The sequence below is a fragment of the Glycine soja genome, chromosome 17, assembly GCF_004193775.1.
Source record: "Glycine soja cultivar W05 chromosome 17, ASM419377v2, whole genome shotgun sequence".
In the NCBI taxonomy this organism is placed as follows: domain Eukaryota; kingdom Viridiplantae; phylum Streptophyta; class Magnoliopsida; order Fabales; family Fabaceae; genus Glycine; species Glycine soja.
In genome coordinates, this window is record NC_041018.1 from 11355652 (window position 1) to 11377234 (window position 21583).

Here is a 21583-nt window from a genome sequence, read left to right on the forward strand (position 1 = left end):
ACATGAGCTATACACAATGATCAATAAAATTTTGTACAAAGATATTAGTAACATTTATTCATATTTGAAAATATTTTTTAAATATTGTCAAAATCTTTTAGCAACATTTTTACTTAGTGTTAAGCCAAAAAATGTTGCTAATTAAAGACCACATGTGTGATAGTATCTATATATATCTTGCGGTAATAATTCATGAAAATAACAACTTTTGTTGTTTACATTTTTTGCTTTGCTTGAACATGTTACTTTGATAATCAATAATTTACCTATTGATAGCATGGATTATGTGTCATGCCTTTCACTTACACCTCCTCATATTAAAAAAATTCCACCCGTTACATTTCAAATGTACTCAAAAGAATAAAAAAAGATATGTGCTTTGTGTGCCATTAGAGAGCCACTATCCACGCACTGGCCACTCAAGTACTCTAATATAAAACCCTTGAACAATAATGTAAAAATCACAAAAATAAGACCTAAGACAAGGTGTAGGACACTTACCCCATCACAAAGGTATGCATGTAAACAAATATTTCTAACATTCTTATTTTTCTTTTTTTTTTATGATTTTCAATTTTTTTAACTATCTTTTTGTGATGACTGTTATTCCATAAAATTAATCTATTATACTCATATTAATAACATACAAGTTAATAACTTGATTTAGATTGAAGCTTTGGTTTAGAACCTTACAAAATTTTGTTAGGTATGTCTTGGATTTAGGTGCTAGCTATTGTTATCTAATTAAATCATTTATAAATTAGATTCATATATAGTTATATTATAATTCAAATGGTGGACTTGGTAAGCGAAAGGTGAAAAATATTACGGATAAGAACTGAAAGTAAGGACATATAGTAACGATTATGCTAATAATTTACAAACAACAAATGATTTAATTAAAAATTCATAAGTGATTAAGTTTAAGGACTAAAATATTAGTAATTCTTGGCTACTCATTTCATTAATCTAATCATTGAATTTTTTTTAAATCAATAACATTTACTTACATCAAATTTATTTAACAAAATATAAATTTTTTAAATTGTTATAAAAATTAATATATGTACTTAATAAGAACTTTAAATTAAAAATTAGATTAATAAAATTTAATACATACAAAGAATAATTGAAGGGGTAACTTAACCAAAAGTTAATTTTGAGTAACATGATCCAAGAGTGAGTTCGAAGATAAAATTGTTCAATTAAAAATTATATTAGTATAATTTAAATCCTTTCACACATATGTATAAAGTAGAGAAATGATATTAATACATTTTTAATCAGTACTATTACTTAAATTTTGTTAAAATTCTATTTTTTTTTATAAATTTTATCTTATTTATTAGTTTCTACCCATAATTTTATATTTTCTAATAAATTTTAACCATCATTATTCCTTCTCTTAATATCATGCTACGGGTGTCCAAAAATGTAAAAGTTATGATATACAAACACTTATTTATTTTAAACATTTTCTAACCTTTCTCATTTCTTTTCATGATTTTTTTTCTATCATATCTATTTTTTTTTTTCACTCTCTAGGTGTATCATAGTATAATGAGTGTCCATAAAACATTTTACAAAACCTAATTATAATGGGGCTGCCATTCAACGTGCAAAAGTAGTGATTGAAAAATCGGCGATTCCAGTAATGAACTTCCGGTGCTATCGAGTCGTAGGTAGGTGCATAACTTTTCTACGGATCCACAAATTGATGGGAGTCCCCACATCACCACACAAATCATCCAAATCCTATTTCATCGATTTTATTCGCCAGCTAAAACTCATTCAATAACGTCCATAGTTGCTTCATTAAATTAATTAAATATTTGAGTTCATTACTCCTCTCCCAAACCCGTTTAACATTTTTTTGTTCTAAAACAATTCACCCCACTTGGCTTTCCAAAACACTATATAAACCACCATTCACTTCAAATAACTCCCATCCCTACAAACACTCTTCTCTTAAGCTCTAGTAGTTAAGAAACATTAGTTGAAGAAAATAAGAAACATTATACCTAGCTATTAGAGTTTAAGATGGCTTCAAAAACTTGTTCCTCCCTTGCCCTTTTCCTCACACTCAACCTCGTTTTCTTCTCACTTGTCTCTGCATGCGGTTATACACCATGCCCTGGTCCAAACCCAAAGCCAAGGCCCAACCCCAACCCTAACCCTAACCCCAGCCCAAGTGGCTCGTGCCCCCGTGACGCACTCAAACTAGGTGTATGTGCCAATGTGCTAAACTTGGTGAACGCCACTTTGGGTCAACCACCAGTTACCCCTTGCTGCACCCTTCTCGATGGTCTCGTTGACCTTGAAGCTGCAGTGTGCCTTTGCACTGCCCTCAAAGCAAACATTTTGGGCATCAACCTCAACCTTCCAATCTCCCTCAGCTTGCTTCTCAATGTTTGCTCAAGGAAAGCTCCACGTGATTTCCAATGTGCCTAATCATGGCCCATGAGCAAGTTGCTACGTGCTTATTCCTAGTTGTGGTTTTCCGTTGTTTTTTTTTTTTTTTTGAAATTCCATTTATCATGGTGTGATTCTTGTTCGTGCATCAGTGCATGGATGGGTAAATTCTCGTTATATTCTGCCGCTTTATTGATTGCTTTATCAGGCAAAGTGTCACATTAAATAAATTCCCAATGCTTAATTTCTTATGTAAAGCAAAAGGAATAAAAAAATGATAGTGTTATTTATATGGCAGATAAATGGTTAATGTTACAAATACATTTTAATATTTATTGCTGCCATTTTGTTTTGTCTTTTCGGTGAATGAGAGCATCAGCTGATCAGCAAAATTACATTGCTTTCTAACTTGTGTCCAATGCGCAACTAGAGGAAAACTAATTCAAGAAAAGAATAAAAATGAAAGTAAGCATGCACAACACTGAGCCCGTGACGATTGTACAAAGCACTCCACGTGCATGCACTATTATTTCATTTAAAAAAAAAGCTAAGAATAATTAGCTATTTAAACCAAGATACATATTAAATTCTATGGTACCACAGTAACACTTTTAGAGGTTTTGGAAAATTTCATATTTGGACCAATAGTTATTAAGTTACTTAGTCATCAATTTACTATATGTGGTAATGAAATTGTTATATATATATATATATATATATATATATATATATATATATATATATAATTTAGTCCCTAATTAATTCAAATATTTTTTCTTTTAAAATTATTATTTTTAATTATTTTAATTAAATAGATAGATCTGATCATTGACTCTGTAAATCTTGAAGTTTTGGCATTCATGTGTCCTTCGACCTTCAAGAAGTGGAAAAATATCCATGTTAAATATACTATGGGGAAGGTTAATTAAAATTCAATCCACAATTGGTGACTCTATCACTTACAATGCTCTACCTTATTCCATGTTCCAAAAGAGCATGTAAAAAATCATATTTCCTCCAATCTTAGTTATAAGCAAAAAAGACATTTTATATTTATTAAAAAAATTAACAAACTTTATTAAATTGTATCATTAATTCCTAATTAAAAAATAAATATTTTTTCTAAACTATTGGAACTTTATATCAAATATATAAAAAAGATAATCTTATTAAATGAATATATTTTAGAAAGAATCTTATTAAATAAGACATAAATAATTCAAATTTAATATTCTAAATCCAATGAAATACTAATTACTGTTCTTTACAAGCCTTCTGAAGTCCTTAGCTTGGTTCCTAATCTAGATCAGTCCCCCAGTTCAAGTGTATGGAGAGGCCTATGTCTTCCTCCTAACCCTCCTATATACTTTAGCCTTTAGAAGGGATGTTCTGATTAATCGGGATATTCATCGGTTGGTGTGAGTTGCGATTGCATCAAAATCCCGTAGATTGTGGGCTCTTACACATCGATGTAGGTCAAGTGTAGGTCTTTCTATTGTGAGTGATTTACCTCGGGACGAATGAGGTGTGGCCCAATGCGTAGTCCTTCAAGCCACGAGTGGAGTATATATGCACGAAGTGGCTTTGGTACACAACCCCTTAAGCCACAAGTGGAGTATGCACAAAGTGGGTTTGTAGAGTTCGGGTTGACCGAGGTGTGGCACAATACACAATCCCTCAAGTCACAAGCTAGAGTGAAGTATGCACTAAGTGAGTTTGCAGAGTACTATCAAGATTGAAAACTTGAAGGTACTTGAAACACACATATTGAATTCTTAACAAAGTCAACGATTATAAATCTTGCAAGAACACTCATTGAATTCTTGTGTAAAGATATAAATGAATGAAACACAAGTAAAAGTGTCAAAAATATCCCTGCTTAATATAATATAGAAACAAAAAACAAAGACTAATAATACAAGAACCACGCCTATTATTACTACAAGATTTTTTTTAACCCATCTTTAATACTACTCGTCAAGATGTCCCAATACACAAAAGAAAAATATCTCTTAAATATGCTACTCTACACCTAGAGAGAGAGAGAAGGAATATAGAAAAATAATAGATGTATAATAGGTATTTGATGTGACAAACAAGAGAGAGAGATAGAAACAAAAAGAAGAATCTTAATGAGATGTTTAAAATACTTGAGTGTGCAAATATCACTATTCTTAGGAAAAACTACAACGACATTGCTTCAACAAGGCAAACTAATTACGGTATGTCCAAGGGTCCATTTGATCTAGTGAAAAGAAATGAAAATAAAGTGAATTAAGATGAAAGTTTTAAATTAAAGTGTAAAAATATGAATTTTATCTCATTTTAATGTTTATTTTTTTTTGTCTCTTCCCCCTCAAACGAACAAAACCTAGGCATGACAATGGAACCCGAACCCGCAGGGCACGCCCCGGACCCATCCCGATTTTGACTGGAAAAATTCGAGTTGATCAGAGTCAAGGTCAGGTTTAGGTTTTTCCTGACAACCAAAGTCGAGTTCGAGGTCGGAGATGAGATTATTAATACCCAACCTAAACCTGCCCCTGAACTCGTCCCATCAATAATTAATTTACAAAAATATCCCTACATATATATAACACACTAAAACGAAACTATTGGATTGGATTTTATGTTACTATTAAATTGAATTTTACGTTGTCATGCATGGTCTAAAAATATATTGTGGTTTCTATTCAAAACTGTATTTTTTATAGGATTTTATAAACATGTCGGGGCGGGGGAAACCCGACCTTGTCAAGGGTAAGGATGAGAGTAAATCTACAGTCCTGTCGGGTTTCAGGGGCAGGGGCAGGGAGAAATGGAGAGTTAGGGTGGGATAAGCAAAAACCAATCCTGACCCGTCCGTTGTCATGCCTAATCCTAAGGGTAAGAGGATGGAGACAATTTCATAAAGATTTGAAGTTTAATTTTTGTTGTTGTTATTGTGAAAAAATGTTAGTACAATAATTGATTAATCGATTGAATAATTAATTTTTCATTCCCCCATTCTAGCATTTAAATTGTCTATCATTTCAATAGGTGAGTTTTTATTTTACTTTTATTCATTAGATCTACATTGAAATGTATGTCACAACAATTTTAACTACAAACCTAACATATACTTAATGTTATTAACTAAAATAACTAATTTTTCTTATTCTAATGGGTTAGTTAATTGAGTCTTATAAAAATAAAAAGAAAAAAATAGTTTCAGTTGAGTATTAGAGTAGTCATCATGATATAGTATTAATATGTGTCAAAAAGTCACAGGTGACTTAAGAGTTTATGTCAAGGATTGTTTATACTAAATACTTTTCTTATTTAAATCTGTTGAAGGACCGGAACATTTTAAGGACAAAATTAAATCTTAACTAAAAGAAGCATGTCTTATGAGATTTCGTGTAGAGGGGGAATACTTGAATCTTTGCTAATGAAATGATCATAATGCGTGAAGCCGTGAACACAAGTTAGGTCTTGGTCTTGACGTGGGGACTGCCTTCAATCTGTGGATCTAAGAGCTATCAAAGTTACTTACATTGAACGATTCGATTTCACTGTAATTAAGATTGTGGAATCCCAAGAATTATTCAAACGCTAACTTTAGCATGTGGAATAGCGGGTCCCATTATAATATCAAAAGTAAAAATAACAATCTTAATCCTTTGACACAATTATTTTTGTTTTAAAATTATTTTGCATCGAATTTTTAAACATACTCCAATTTTCTCTCAAATTTTATAGTATTTTTAAAAAAATTATTCTTAATATTAGGAAGAAAAGCTTTTTTGTTTTGTTTATAATGATCATATTGTACTCAAACAAAATTGTATTCAATCAAAAAATACATGTAGTCTAAAAAAAAATAAGTCAATTTGTTTTCAAGTATTATTATTAGTTTTAATTCCTATAATATATCTCATCATTAATTGATTTATTGACTATGCATAAGAATAGTCAAAGTAAGGTTCTCAAAATGTTATTTGTATAAGACAAAGTTAGACTTTCAAAAAGCCTCATACAATACTAATGTATTTATTTCATTTACTAAACTATTTATTGAACTAAAAAAAATCACAATTAAAAGTATTTCTGTGCAAAAAAAATAATATAAGAGATATTATGAATTGAGTTTTATGAAAAAGACTAAATACAACTGCTAATTTAGATTTTATAATAACAAGCAGAGGGAGAACTGGAGAAGTAAACTTGAGGTCAGAGCATACATCTTTTAAATAATTTTGTCAAATATTAAATTAATTTATTTTAATAAGCTTCAGAAACAATTTGTTTATCAAAAGAATTTGTATACAATGTGTTGGTAATATAGTTTTTTTTTACACTAACATCTATATTCTCATATATATATATATATATATATATATATATATATATATATATGGTAAAATTGTTAAATTTTATAACAATTAATTTAAAAATCATTTCTATACTGATTTCCAATTGTTTAACAACTTCAAAAAATTACGTTGACGGTATTTGAATTAAACTCTTATCAAAATAAATTGCTTTAACTTACTTTAATAAACTTCATATAAAATCATATAAATAAAGTCTTTTCTAATAAGAATTTATTAAATAACGAAGTTACTTAATTTACCAAACATAAATGAAATCCCCCTTTTAGATTTTTAGTCAATACTTAAATTGATTTAGTTAATATTAAACTAATTAGATATTTACAAATTACAAATAAAAAAATTTCCACACTTAAATCAATTTTTATTTTTAAAATTAAAAGTTTTCAATACTAATATATTTTACCAGAAAAATACTTATATTTTTTTATATTCATGAAATAATCAAGTTATATATATATATATATATATACATAATACACGAACAACTTTCTAATGATTATATAGACTCCAATCCCAATCCCTCAGGTGTCAACCACCGGTTATATCTTCTTGTTCCCTCCTCAACGGTCTCATTGACCTTGAGGCTGCACTGTCCTTAGAGCAAATATTTTGGGCATCAACCTCAACCTTTCCATCTCACTCAGCTCACTTCTCAATGCTTGCTCAAGGCAAGTCCCATGTGATTTCCATTGTGCCTAATTACCCAACATATCATATATATCATCGTACCTACTTTTGCTTTGTGTTTTCCAGTTGTGACTTTCCTTTCTTTTTTTTTTTCAAATTCCATGTGTGGTTCTTGTACGTGCATGGAGGGTTAGCTTCTCGTTATTCCTTCCTTTCAGTGTTTTTGTAGTTATCTGGTAAGAGTGACGCGATATATATTATATATAGAAGCTCTCGATGGTTGCTTGTGTAAATCGCAATGTACAAAAGTTGATGAACTAGTCTGTTATTTATAAAAAGAAAACCAAACACAAGCGCTTGCAAATGACCTCGTTATTAATGCTTCTATTATATATATATATATATATATAAAGAGATCAAATATCAATATAGTTTTGATTAACCATTATCTCATTTAATAACTTTCAATTAATTAATATTTTTGTTAAAACTCGTTATTTGATTAAAAATTCATTTCAGATAGATTAAATATATAAAATTTTATATTAATATAAAATTATTTATTATCTTATTATTTATATAAATTAAAATTGATGTAATAAAAAAATTAAAATATACTAAATTATAAATCATTTGATTATTTTTTTATTGTTTAATTTTGATAAAATTTAACACATATAATATATATTGATAATATATAAATATAATTTAATGATCAAATAGGTAAAAATTACAATTTTTATCAAATTATAGAATAATAAAATATTAAATTATATTAATATAATTTGATGTAATACATATTAATTGCATTTCATGTGTAAAGAATTTAGTATTTTTTTTAATTGCAATTAGTCTTGTATAGTTTAATGATATTTTTACCCGTGACTTGGTTTTCATATTGTTTTCCGTTAAGGCATTAATGGTCATTTTCATAAACATTGGATTTGGTAAAAGTCGAAAGGATAAGACGATTTTGCCATATGCTTAACTTGGCACTCTATGGCTTGGCCTTTATGGCTAATAAGTAACACATTTGTTTTTAAAAATGTATCATTTGGCTTGATCTCTTTGTTGGATTTGATTGAATACTAATCTTGGTCGTGGCATATAAGAATATGATTTGTCCACCACTCGTATAATGACATACAAACTAGCCTAGTTTTAAGCCACAACTTCTAACTTTGCATCATATTCGGTTTCTATGTAACCAAATACACCATATGATGCAAAGCCACAAAATCTTCCAGCACTCTATGCATTTCTTTCCATTTGCCAATCCTAAATTCGATTTAAAAAAATGTTGTATTCCATTATTTGGTAGAACCGTATTCACATCTAACTACTGGTACCAAGTAGTCTCTTTTGAAATGGGGAGATTATTAAAGTTAAACTCTTTTAGAATGGAAATAAAAGTCTAATTATGTTTAAAAAGTTTTAGAGTTTGATATTTTTTCATATATATTTTGTTAATGAAAATTATTACACTGTTAATTTGTTATAATTTTTAAAATAATTATTACATTAGATATAATTTTTAAAATAATTATTGTAAATTAAAGCTAACAATTTTACTGTACACAAAAATTTATAATTGTGTGATAAAACAAATATAAGTATATTTTTAAAGCAAAATATAAGTATATTCTAATTAAATACTATTAACATTTGCTAAGGCTAATAATTTGAAAACTTTGCATAATATTTTGTTTTTGTTTTTGACAATCGTGTAATATAAAATTGGTTAATGTGACTTCACGCCCCACCCCCAAATTATGAAGATTTCACGAGCCAAAAACGCGTGGAAAACTTAGATTTGATTTTGATATTAATTGGACATCACAGATTAAGTCAATAATTGCGGACTTGTTCACAAAGGAATGTCTAAACGAAACTCTTTTTAAAATGAAAAAAAACGTAGTACAACGTTCTTCATTGGCTTATGGGCCTTTGCTTGTTAGGCTTCTAGCTATTATAAGCTCCTAGTTGCATGCTTCCTGTCGAAAATTGATCATATTTACATAATTGTTTTTTTTTTAACTTAATACTTTCGTCGTGCAGTGACGACTGATCCACGTATCAACGAGAGGATGCACTTCCAACCCTTCGCTTTTTTGGAAAACACACACACACATATATTTTTTAAAATATGTATATTTTATCTTCTTAATTTTATATATTTGAATCATCTATCCTTAATTTTATTAGTATTTTCATAAAATATTTTAAACATAAATTTAAATAATATAAGTACATACACACTAATTTACCCTTTGTTCCTTTTTCAATCCTTAAAATTTTAAGGCGCAAATGAATAAAACAACAAAAAGATAAGATATGTATTGAAATTATACATATGGTTCCACCTTATTTCTGGTTACGGTACCCAGTTTAATTACATAATATATTGCTTATCATGAAAGAAACGGGAAAAAGGAAACAACTAACAAAAACCAAATTATATATATATATATATATATATATATATATATATATATATATGAAATATATATATATATATACACATATATGAAACCATCAAATTACATAGATTATAGTTGAAAATATCATTTTTAATCAATAGGAAAGGTAAAAGTCTCACTATTTACGGGAAATAAAAGAATTAACTACGACGAAATTGATATTTTTTTTCAAATTACCTTTCTAAGCCTTTTCAATCGGTAAAATATTTTCTTTAATTTATTACACGTATTTTTTTTTTTTACTTTGAGAAAAAATAATTTTTTTGGTTTTATATTATTTTGAAATACTTTTCATTAAATAAACATATATATAACCAAAAAATATTAAAAAATAATAACTATTGAGGTAAATTTATTATAAATTTAACTAACCTAAATAACTAATAATCATTATTCACTTCTTATTTTTGAACAAAATATCTACTATTTACTATTTATAGTTTAATTATAAGAATATAACTTATAAACACTGTACCTTAAAGTATTTTTTATATTAATTTTTAATCAAGGTTTTATTTTGATAACCAACTCCAACTTAATTAATTATAACTTATATTACGTGGATTATGGAAATAAAATTTAACTATTAATCATTGCCTTCATTTTAAAATAAGTGTCACATTTAATTATTTAATGTAACATTAATTGTTTTTTTTTTATTATTTCTAATAAATATCACTTTAATTTTTTAGTCTAATATTAATATTATTTTTTATCTATTTAATAATATTATACTCTATTTTATTTATTAATTAACTTTTTTATATGTATAAAATATTATACAACCACACTTATTTTCGGACTAGGGAGTAAAAAAAACATTTAAGAAACAAGATAGTAAGTTTTCTTCAAATTCATAATTAATAGCTATCAGCCAATTAGCTAGTGGTAGTGTGAGGATAAGATTGAAAATGTAATAATAGCTATTAGCCTATTAGCTAGCGGTAATGTGGGGATCTGATAGGCTGTCGGGATACACACTTTTTTTTTAGAAGTTATTCAAATTTAAAAGAAGATAGTTTTTTTTTAAAGACGTATACGAGAATAAATTCTAATTTTTACTAATAATTATAATTTATTAGTTAAATTCAATGTTTATATATACAATTTTAAAATAATTTTTTTACTATTAACGAGCTAAAACTATTTTTCATATGACTTTTAAAATAGTTATTACAACAATTTTATCACAAATAACATTATACATCAATAACTAATAAGTGGTAATGTTACAAATTCCTGAATAAGATGACCCGGCCGGCCCGGAAAAAAACAAAATTAGTCGAGATTTTTAACAAGATATTTTTATCATCGAAAGTTATATACTATCTTTTAAAGAAGTAGAATATGAATTAAAGAAAAGCTTTTTTTGACACATGTATTATTCTATTCGCATAGCTAAGGATTGAAACACTAATATATGTTTAAAGAGCTCAAATTATTTGCTACTTGTGTAATATCTTGTAGGGGTTGGAAATTTTTTTATTTGAATCATATGTATAAAAAAGTGCATTTCAATTTGATGTCAACCAACACGTACTTTGTTCGAAACAGGCTGCAGGAAGAATAGTCATCATCCTCAAATTTTAGCTATTTTATTTATTAAAAGTTTAAATACAACCAAATTAATCACATCTCGGAAGGAACTGTAAGGGAGAGTGTGTACTGTGCAGTCAATTTCCAACCACAATAAGCAATACTTATAATAGGACCCAGTGACCCATTATTTCACATGCAGAACCTTATGTACTCTCAGATCCACCGATTGATGGCGGTTCCTGCATGCATCACAAGTCACAAGCATATAATACCTAATTTAAGGTTTTTCCCCGCCAGCTAAAATTCTCATGTTCACTCATGGTCATTTCATTAACATACTATTTATTTATTTTTTTGTAAAAAAATTCAAGTGTTGAATATTAATTTTGAGGTACTGAATATATAAGTTTTAATTAAAAAAAATTATGTTTTGGTTTGGGTAATTGGCTCGATTCAGTTTCGGTTGATCTAGCATGATATTGTTCCATTTGGATATCTCGGATAGTAACCCAAATTTTATGTTTGGTGAGACTTATAAGCTATTGTCTTTTTTTTTTCTTCTCAATTTTATGCTTATTTTTTATTTAAAATTTAGTTTTATCTTTTTATTCAATTTAAAAACTTTCTTATTTTCTTTATTGTCCGGACAAATTCTCGTATTTAATTTAATGTTCTTACATGCTTACAACAAACATAATAATCAATCCCTCAATTGTCATTGTTACATCATTCTTTAATATTAGATTTTTTTAAAATTATTTCAATTTTATAATTATTTACTATTTTTTTTATTTTATAATTACCTATTTTGATCCTTTGCATTATTTTTTATTTTATTGATTTAATTTGTTAAGGCAAAAATATATCCTACTTTTCAAGATGATTAATTATTAAAAATAAAATTCAAATATTAAAAATATTAATATATTATTTGATATTTATTAGATAATTTTATTAAATACTTTCTTAATTAGCTAGCTTATAAACTTATAACTTTATAGCTTATAAACTTCCAACCAATTTATAAGTCAATTTTTACGAGACATAGCTAAATTGATCCAAACTGAAAAAAAAAAAAAACACACTAGTTTGGGTTGCTAGTAAAATAAAATAAAATAAGACAACTGAAGCTATCTAACTCAGTACTTAATAATTGAATTGTCGATTAATTTAAGTTTGTATATTTTACCTATATACGTACATAATACACCAACTACTTGCTAATATTTTAATAGAGTCGTCATCATATTCTCATTGACACTTCCAAACACCATGAGCACTATATAAACCCCCCATCCACACCAAATTACTCCCATCTTCACTTACACTCTTCTTTTAAGCTCTAGCAGTTAACTAACAATATTAGCATTTGCTAGTGATTAGGAATATAAAGATACGCCAACCACAAACAGTTTAAGATGGCCTCCAAAACATGTTCATCCCTTGCTCTTTTCCTCACACTCAACCTCCTCTTCTTTTCACTTGTCTCTGCATGCGGTAGTTATTCATGCCCTAGTCCAAAGCCAAAGCCAAAGCCCAAGCCAAAGCCCAACCCTAACCCTAGTCCTTCTGGTGCATCGTGCCCCCGTGACGCACTCAAGCTAGGTGTATGTGCCAACGTGCTAAAAGGGTTGTTGAACGTGACTTTGGGTCAACCACCAGTTACCCCTTGCTGCACCCTTCTCGATGGGCTCGTTGACCTTGAGGCTGCAGTGTGCCTTTGCACTGCCCTCAAAGCAAATGTTTTGGGCATCAACCTCAACCTTCCTATCTCACTCAGCTTGCTTCTCAATGTTTGCTCAAGGCAAGTCCCACGCGATTTTCAATGTGCCTAATCATGGCCTATACACAACATATCATATATATCTAACGTGTTTGGAAACTCGTTGAGGATGGAGAAATCACGTCTGAGATATGAAAAGCTATAACTATTTGCTTTTCCACATCTAAAATGTGAAAAATTACGTCTGAAACGTGAAATCAAACACGTTAATTAATCATCCTATCTACGTACTTTTGCTTCGTGTTTGGTATAGTTGTGACTTTCCTTTATATTGATCAGTGTGTGAATCTTGTACGTGCATGGAGGGTTAACTTCTCCTTATTCCTTCCTTTTAGTGTTTTCTAAATATTGTATGGTTAGAGTGTTGCAATAAATTAATAAATAAGTTCCTGATGCATGCTTATGTAAATCGCAAGGGAACCAAAGATAATGAACTGGTGTGTTATTTATATTTGATTGAGAAATGGTCATTATATCACAAATAATCGTTTGGAAAAATAAATATGTTGGGTACGTTTATGAGTGGGGGGTCACTGATGTAATAGGAGCAGATTATGTATGCAGGGACTGAACAAATTATCTTGCTTGATATATGCTGTGGGGTTTTATGTGCTGCGTCAATAGTTTAGGAGCAGGAGCAGATTATGATTGCTGCATACATAATATGCAGGAGCAGATTATATGTATGTTGTGGGATTTTGCAGTGTAGTGGTTTATATATGATGTAAAAGGGTTTGGTTCCCTTATATTATACCCTCTATTATATAAATCTTATTTGGCTTATATAAAAAGAATAATCCTTCTTAATTTATTTCGTTCTGCCTTTTCCTTTTGTCTTTTTTGGTGAACGAAATCACCAACTAATCAATTAAGTAAATTATTCGGCATACTACTAATTAAAGTGTATCAATTGAACTTTCATATCTTGCTCGGTAACAAACAAAATTGGGAAGTTATGAGTTGGTTTTTCAGGGCTATTGCTTAATAATATCTCTGCTAATTATATCCAATTTAGTTCTTTACTAAGGAGGAAATAGCTGCATACGATTCGCTACCTTTTTTTACCATGCAGGGTATGATCTATTTAAATCATGCATAATGAAATTGTATTTCAAGGTGTATCTTTCGACTTATCTAGTAGTGTTTTAGATTTTTATAAAGATTAGATCGAGGACATTCAGCAATAAATTAAGTATAATATTCTTTTATCTAATTTGTTTACATCTTGTAGCCTGTTAGAGCACTCTGTCTCTTAATAAATTGTTTTTCCTGTAAAAGAATAAAGTATTTAATTGTTGAAAATGTATATTACGGGAAGACATATTACTAATCAAGTATTTGTTGAAAAAGTTGGGAACACAAGAGTCCATCATATTATTATTAAATTGTTGAACCATTTCCCCTAAATCTAAGAGATCAATATTGGAAGAAAAAATCATAGACATTCAAATTACTTTTCCTGGATATAGTGACAATATAATAAATTATACAAACAAATGATATACTTTTGAATCACCATAATGTTCGTGCAAATTATTCATTTATTTTATTAATTACACATAATAATCTTTATTTTCAATTACAAAATTTCAACTTAAAACTTTAAGAAATTTAAATCCAATTTCACTCAAACCAAAATCACATATGTTAGCCAAACATATGATTAGTTATTGTATACTTTATTTTATATATTAAAAAAATCCATGTACATTTATAATATTTATATGGCTAAAATATTGTTCTAATCGCTTATTTATTTATTTATTTAATTGGTGTAATTTGATTTCTTTATTGATAAAGACTTCAATTTAGTTAATTTTCAAAATCATGTCTATGTTGTAATTTTCATCTAGTTGATAAAAATGTAGAACCAACAAAATGGGTAAGAACTCACTAGTTTGAGCCGGGTTGGGTTGATTTTTTATGCCCATTTCAATTATTATGCATAAATATGGCCCACCCAACCCGTATTCAGGTTGACTAATAAAAAAAACATGTATGTTGATGCTATTAAAAAAATAACCCACTCCTTACTTGTCACGCAAATGAAATAGCACAACAATTATAATTAGGTTTGTCCTTTTTTTTTCTCACTCTTTTTTCTTGATTTAGTTATTCTTCTTGCTTTCCTTTTTACAACAATCAACATAGAATAAAAATTATAGGAAGTTTTTTTTTAAAAAAATCATTTCGTCCTTTTAATTTTAGGTGGATCAAACTATTTAATCTATCAACTGGTGGTTACCTAAACTAATTTAACTAACTTTTTAAAGACTCAGCAAAAAGTGAGTCAAGATAGGCTAGTCCACTTTTTGAGCAACACGAGATGAACTGACTTTGTCCACTTTGACAATTGTATTGGTGTTAACAAAAACAGACATGTGCCACTTTCACAGGTTCAAGCCACTGACGTTATTATAGTCATATATGCAATTTTGAAAACTAAGGGTAATTATTTTTTTTATAATAAAATGGCCAAATTGGATAAATAAAATAAAAATAGAGACAAAAGAGTATTTCAGTCTATTTATATTAAATAGTTAATTTTCGTAAGAAAAAAAATACATACAGAGAGTAACAGACTAATTCAAAACTTATTTATTAGAGTTTTATTTTTGTTTAATGAAGTGATTTAATAATCATTATTTGATTCTGATTTTTTAATAAAATATATTAATTATTTATTTATTTATACCTTATGTTAAAAAAATTAAGTATTTATACTTTAATTCAAAGAATAAAACTTATAATACATCATCTATTTTTTTGGTATTGTTTTTTATATAAGGTTATATTTTAATGACCAACTCCTTGTTTTTATTTTAACTTATAAAGTATTACTAGATTATCAAAATAATTTTCTAATTTTAATTTTAAAAACGTTTAAGAAGCAAATTAGTTTTCTTCAAATTAATAAATTAATCGTTGCTATCAGCCAAATAGCTAGTGGTAACGTAAGGATCTGATTAAAAATCTAATAAACTTATAATAGCTGTTAGCCTATTAGCCAAATAGCTAGTGGTAATGTAAGGATTGGGTAAGCTGTCGGGATATACATCATCATCTCTGTTTTGTTTTGTTTTTTTTTTTTTTTTTCCAAAATTATATTTTAATCTCCTTAGTTGTCTCTAATTTTGATTTTAGTATCTTTTAAAATTATTGATGCATATAGTAATGCATTTAGTCCTTCAAGTTCAACCCCGTAAACATGATCCTAATTTAGACGTTGACTGTTATTATAAAAAAATGTTGACAGTCACGTGTTACATTCTGATTGGACGATAATTGACACGTGTCACATTTTGATTGAACATTGACAACAACAATACATTTTTCATCATTCATAAAGTCAACATTTAATTAGAACGTGACACATGATAATTTACGGGATTGAATATAATTAAAGGACTAAATACATCAATAATTTTAGGATCGGAGGATAGAAGTTCCAAATTTAAACCAAAATGGATTTTCAATCATGTAGAGGTATACGAGATTAAATGATAGTAAAGGTATATAAATTGAAAATTAATAATTAATTATACTGATTATATATACATATATAATAAATCATAAAATTTATCAATTTAATTAATTTTTATCAATAATTATACTTTTATTTAAATTTATTTTTTTATATAATGTCAATGCAATTTATTTACTATTAACTATTTAAAAAATATTCTACATAATTATTATAAAAATTAACGACCTCATCATTCAAAACTTAATGCATTACAATTAAATTCTTCCTACTTTGTTGTTTAAAATTTTAAATCCAACATAATTACTTTTTTTCCTGATAATCCAACCAAATTACTATTCACTCCAATCTTAAATATAAATAAAAATACCTCATATAATTATTTCAAATATAAATAAATTTTAACTAATTTTAAAAAAACATTCTCCAAAACATTTTTATTTTATTTCAATAACCTCTTTAATTCTCGTTATATCAATTGCATGACTTTTAAAAATAAAAAATATTTTCAATTAAAAAAAATTCTATTAAAATAATGTTTTTTAACAATTAGCGTGAAGAGTAGTTTGAATAATGATTTTTTTTAACAAGATACAGAAAATTAAATTAAATTTACTAAATTATTATAAAACAATCACCGTGGTATTCATGCAAGTGAAACTTATCTCAAATTTCTTTAGTAAAATTTGAAATTTAAATTAAACTTTGTAGATGAAAGAAAAAAAAATAAGATGAGAGATTCTATATAGGAAAAGTGAGTCACTCATATTTCTTAACAAAAGATTAATAATTATTAGCAAAATAAATATATATTTCTCACTAAAATTATCTTGTAGTAAAAATTACCATGAATTTTTTTAACACAAAATTTAAAAAAATATCTAAAAAAGATTTATACGTTTGTATAAGTGACTTATCTCTTTTAATTATAAGTGATATAGAATTTAAACTATGATTGTTAATTTAATATAAAATAAATCATATTAAAACAGAAGTATTAATCTCAAACAGCTTTCAATAGAAATTATTTACTACTCACACTATAATAAAAAAATAAAAAAATCTGGCAAGGGTTTGTACTTTGTAGAGAAGTTGTGGTGAATTTACAGCCACAATTAGTGATACTTATATGGGACCCGCTATTCCACATGCAAAAGTTAGTAATTGCATAATTCTGGGGACTCCAAGGATCTTAGATCTTACGGTCATGGAATCAAGTTGCCCAACGGGTGCATAACTTTGCTCCCCAGATCCACCGATTGATGCCAGTCCCTACATCAACAAGTCACGAGCATTAAAAACCTAATTTAAGGACTTAATTTTCCTGCCAGCTACAAATTCTCAGGTTCACGTTCCATTAATTAAATATTTATTTATTTATTATGAAATATATTCAAGTGTTTAATTTTTTATTGTCAAAAATCAAATACTGTATTTTAAGTTGTTACGGAGTTATTCTTAATCAAAATTAGCATTTATCTATATAATTATTCTTAATTTTAGTTATAAAAAATACTGATTATTAAAATAAAATTTTCATTTTGATTGAAAAATTACTCCAACCATTTTTATAATATATACAATATCTAGGTTTAATTTATTTTTAAGAGAAAAATACTCTCATACATATATACATTCATATGTTCCTTTTATAGGCAATAATAATAGTACTTATTTATATTTTTCATTATTAATAAAACTAATCTATCATTGATTAAATCAATTTTTTAAATGTCTTTTAATTTAAGTTTTACATTTTACCTATATCGTACATATATAATACACAAACTACTTGCTATTTTTTTAATTGACTCCTCATCATAACCCCCTTCCACCTTCAAAACATCATGAGCACTATATAAACCACAATCCACATCCTCACAAACACTCTTCTCCTAAGCTCTAGCACTTAACTAGTAATATTTATTAGAATTTGCCAGAGAATTAGAAGAATAAACATAATACCCCAGATGGCTTCAAAAACTTGTTCCTCCCTTGCCCTTTTCCTCACACTCAACCTCGTTTTCTTCTCACTTGTCTCTGCATGCGGTTATACACCATGCCCTGGTCCAAACCCAAAGCCAAGGCCCAACCCCAACCCTAACCCTAACCCCAGCCCAAGTGGCTCGTGCCCCCGTGACGCACTCAAACTAGGTGTATGCGCCAATGTGCTAAACTTGGTGAACGCCACTTTGGGTCAACCACCAGTTACCCCTTGTTGCTCCCTTCTCGATGGTCTCGTTGACCTTGAGGCTGCAGTGTGCCTTTGCACTGCTCTCAAAGCAAACATTTTGGGCATCAACCTCAACCTTCCGATCTCACTCAGCTTGCTTCTCAATGTTTGCTCAAGGAAAGCCCCACGTGATTTCCAATGTGCCTACTAAGCTTATACTATAAGTATAACATATCATCTTAAATCTTCTTTTGCTTCGGGTTTGCTCTAGTTGTGGCTTTCCATTTTTTCTTCTTCAAATTCTATTGATCAGAGTGTGGTTCTAATTGTACGTGCATGGGGGGGATTAACTTCCGATCGCTATTCCTTCCTTTTTAGTGGTTTTTTTTATTTGTATTGTTAGTGTTGCGATAAATAAAGTTCCTGATGCTGGCTTATGTAAATCGCTAGGGAACCAAAAAGATGATGAACTAGTGTGTTATTTATTTAATTTGATTGAGAAATGATTATGTATTGCGTACAAAGAATCCTTCTTAATATATTTTTGGCTTTTGTCTTTTTTGGTAAATATGAGATCAACAACTGATCAGGTGAATTACTTGGCTCGTCTAATTAACTTTTGTCCATGCGCTCCAACAAGAGGAAAACAAATTCGTTCAGTAAAATAATTAAAAGAAAGAAAAAACACAGGCGTTTGCAAATAAGCTTGTTACTAATATGTTGCATCTAATATCTACTACCATATAGTATATATTACAAGATGACATAATCAATTATAGGTTGAATTACTGTAAAAAAAAAGGTATAGGTTGAATATGTCGGGAAAACAACAGAGTCCATGACATTATTAATTAATAGTTGAACCATTTACCCTCAATTTAAGATAGATCACGACTTCTGCTCATTACGGGCGAAAAATTAATTAACTAGAATTAATGAATTATTAAATGTTTGATTGCACTGCTTATAAAAAAAATGATTGCATATCTGAAACCATTGGCATCTTGTATGTCTTTTTTTTCCTTGGACTTACTTGTAAGGAATAAAAAAATAAACTACTTATTTAACTACTTATTTAACTACTTATCCAACATGTTCAAATATGAACTTAATGATTATTGAATTTAACCATGATACACTAATAATACGAAATAGTTTAATGATGATACCATAGATTTGGAGCCTCCTTCCGGATGATCCAATTGAAGAATTAATTGAAAGTGGGACAGGAATGAGCGGTGGTGTAGGTACTTGGGGTTTCAGGAGGTGGAAGGAGATTTTTATTTTATTTTTTTAAATATTATATATATATATATATATATATATATATATATATATATATTAAATCATTATTATTTCAGCATTTAAAAATAAAATAAAAAACTAAAATTATACCAGTCAATGTTAACAAATTAACAGACAATATTTTAAATTTGGACGAGAGACTAAAGTTATTGATTTTAAAAAATTGAGAAATTAATCGACTCTATTTTAACCCTTTTTATTACACGTATGTCAAAAATAGATTAAAAATTCGAATAACATTATCTAAATTGTGTTCAAAAAATATTTTTCTTATAATTATAAATGTATAATTGTTTCAACTAAATTAACCCACTAATATGCATGTTTGAATGAATTTGTTTAAAATTTTATTTTTTTGAGTTTCAAAGAGGATTTCTGGAAATGATTACTGAATAAAGAAAATTGTGCAATATTTATTTTTTTAATTAATACTACTATTTTATAAAAGTTTTGTGCTACATTTTTTTTAAGTCCTGCTTCATATTTTTGTTTCTAAGGAATCATGGCCATTTTGTGCTTCACTAGCTGGCCATCATTCACCTTAATCAAAGTCATCATTGCATATTAATTAAGAAGCTCTTGTGGGTGTAGACTCCACTGCAAAAGACACTCGTGACATCTCACATCAACCTCCTCTGATACACTCATAATGAGAAGAGCCATTAAACTTGTTGGCACACTGCCTATAAATACTCTCATGACAACCTTAGCCAAGTACATATAATTCATACATCTTAGTTGTTATTCTGCCAAACATTGAAGTCTTTGCAGATACTCCGGCACTGTGTAGCCTATCCTCGTCGAAGTTCACGAATTACTATAACAGTGTACCATTTCATCAGTTCGTCCAGAACAATACTATTACTTCCTATTAATTTTTTTATGACAGCACGCAGATTAATTAAACCTGAAATCTTTTTTAATAATTAATTAAACCTGAAATATGTCTCGTAACATCGTTGCTTTCTTGTATGGACAATATTACACATCACTTGGCTTTTGTTGAAGTCTATGACAGCTAGCTTTTGAATAATCGGAGCACTATTTGTCCCGTGACATGCAACGTGGAGAAACTAGAAAAAACAAAAAGATATTCTTGTCACTCAAGAAAAAAATGTCGGACGAGAGTGGATTTCCTTTTCCCATTCATGTCGCACTTCTTAAAAAAGCTAATGATTCCACGCCTCAGAAATCTCTTTCCAGATATTCGATCAATAAAAACCCAAAGAATTTACGAGACAAATCACGTGAAAAATAAAATGGTTTTGCACTTTGTTCAAGTTCGAACACCGTGATGTTTAAAGGTTGACTTCATTCCACATAGAGTGGTGTCTAGCTGAAAAAGAAAGGTTAATGTCATAACTACATTAATTTAGATTATTTTATATATTTTTGTTAAATATC

At 28.3% G+C, this 21583-nt stretch overlaps 3 protein-coding genes across 3 annotated transcripts; all 3 read left to right on the forward strand.

The window, feature by feature from the left end:
• The first annotated feature begins 1962 nt into the window (after positions 1-1962).
• On the forward strand, positions 1963-2743 carry LOC114393780 (14 kDa proline-rich protein DC2.15-like). The gene has a single exon (XM_028355220.1). The coding sequence runs from the start codon at positions 2041-2043 to the stop codon at positions 2449-2451; it is 411 nt and encodes a 136-aa protein (XP_028211021.1). The 5' UTR covers positions 1963-2040; the 3' UTR covers positions 2452-2743.
• On the forward strand, positions 1963-19413 carry LOC114393779 (14 kDa proline-rich protein DC2.15-like). Its single transcript, XM_028355219.1, has 2 exons — positions 1963-2040; positions 18672-19413. The coding sequence occupies exon 2, from the start codon at positions 18672-18674 to the stop codon at positions 19083-19085; it is 414 nt and encodes a 137-aa protein (XP_028211020.1). The 5' UTR covers positions 1963-2040; the 3' UTR covers positions 19086-19413.
• Positions 12751-13977, forward strand: LOC114393778 (14 kDa proline-rich protein DC2.15-like). Its single transcript, XM_028355218.1, has one exon. The coding sequence runs from the start codon at positions 12853-12855 to the stop codon at positions 13267-13269; it is 417 nt and encodes a 138-aa protein (XP_028211019.1). The 5' UTR covers positions 12751-12852; the 3' UTR covers positions 13270-13977.
• Positions 19414-21583: the final 2170 nt, after the last annotated feature.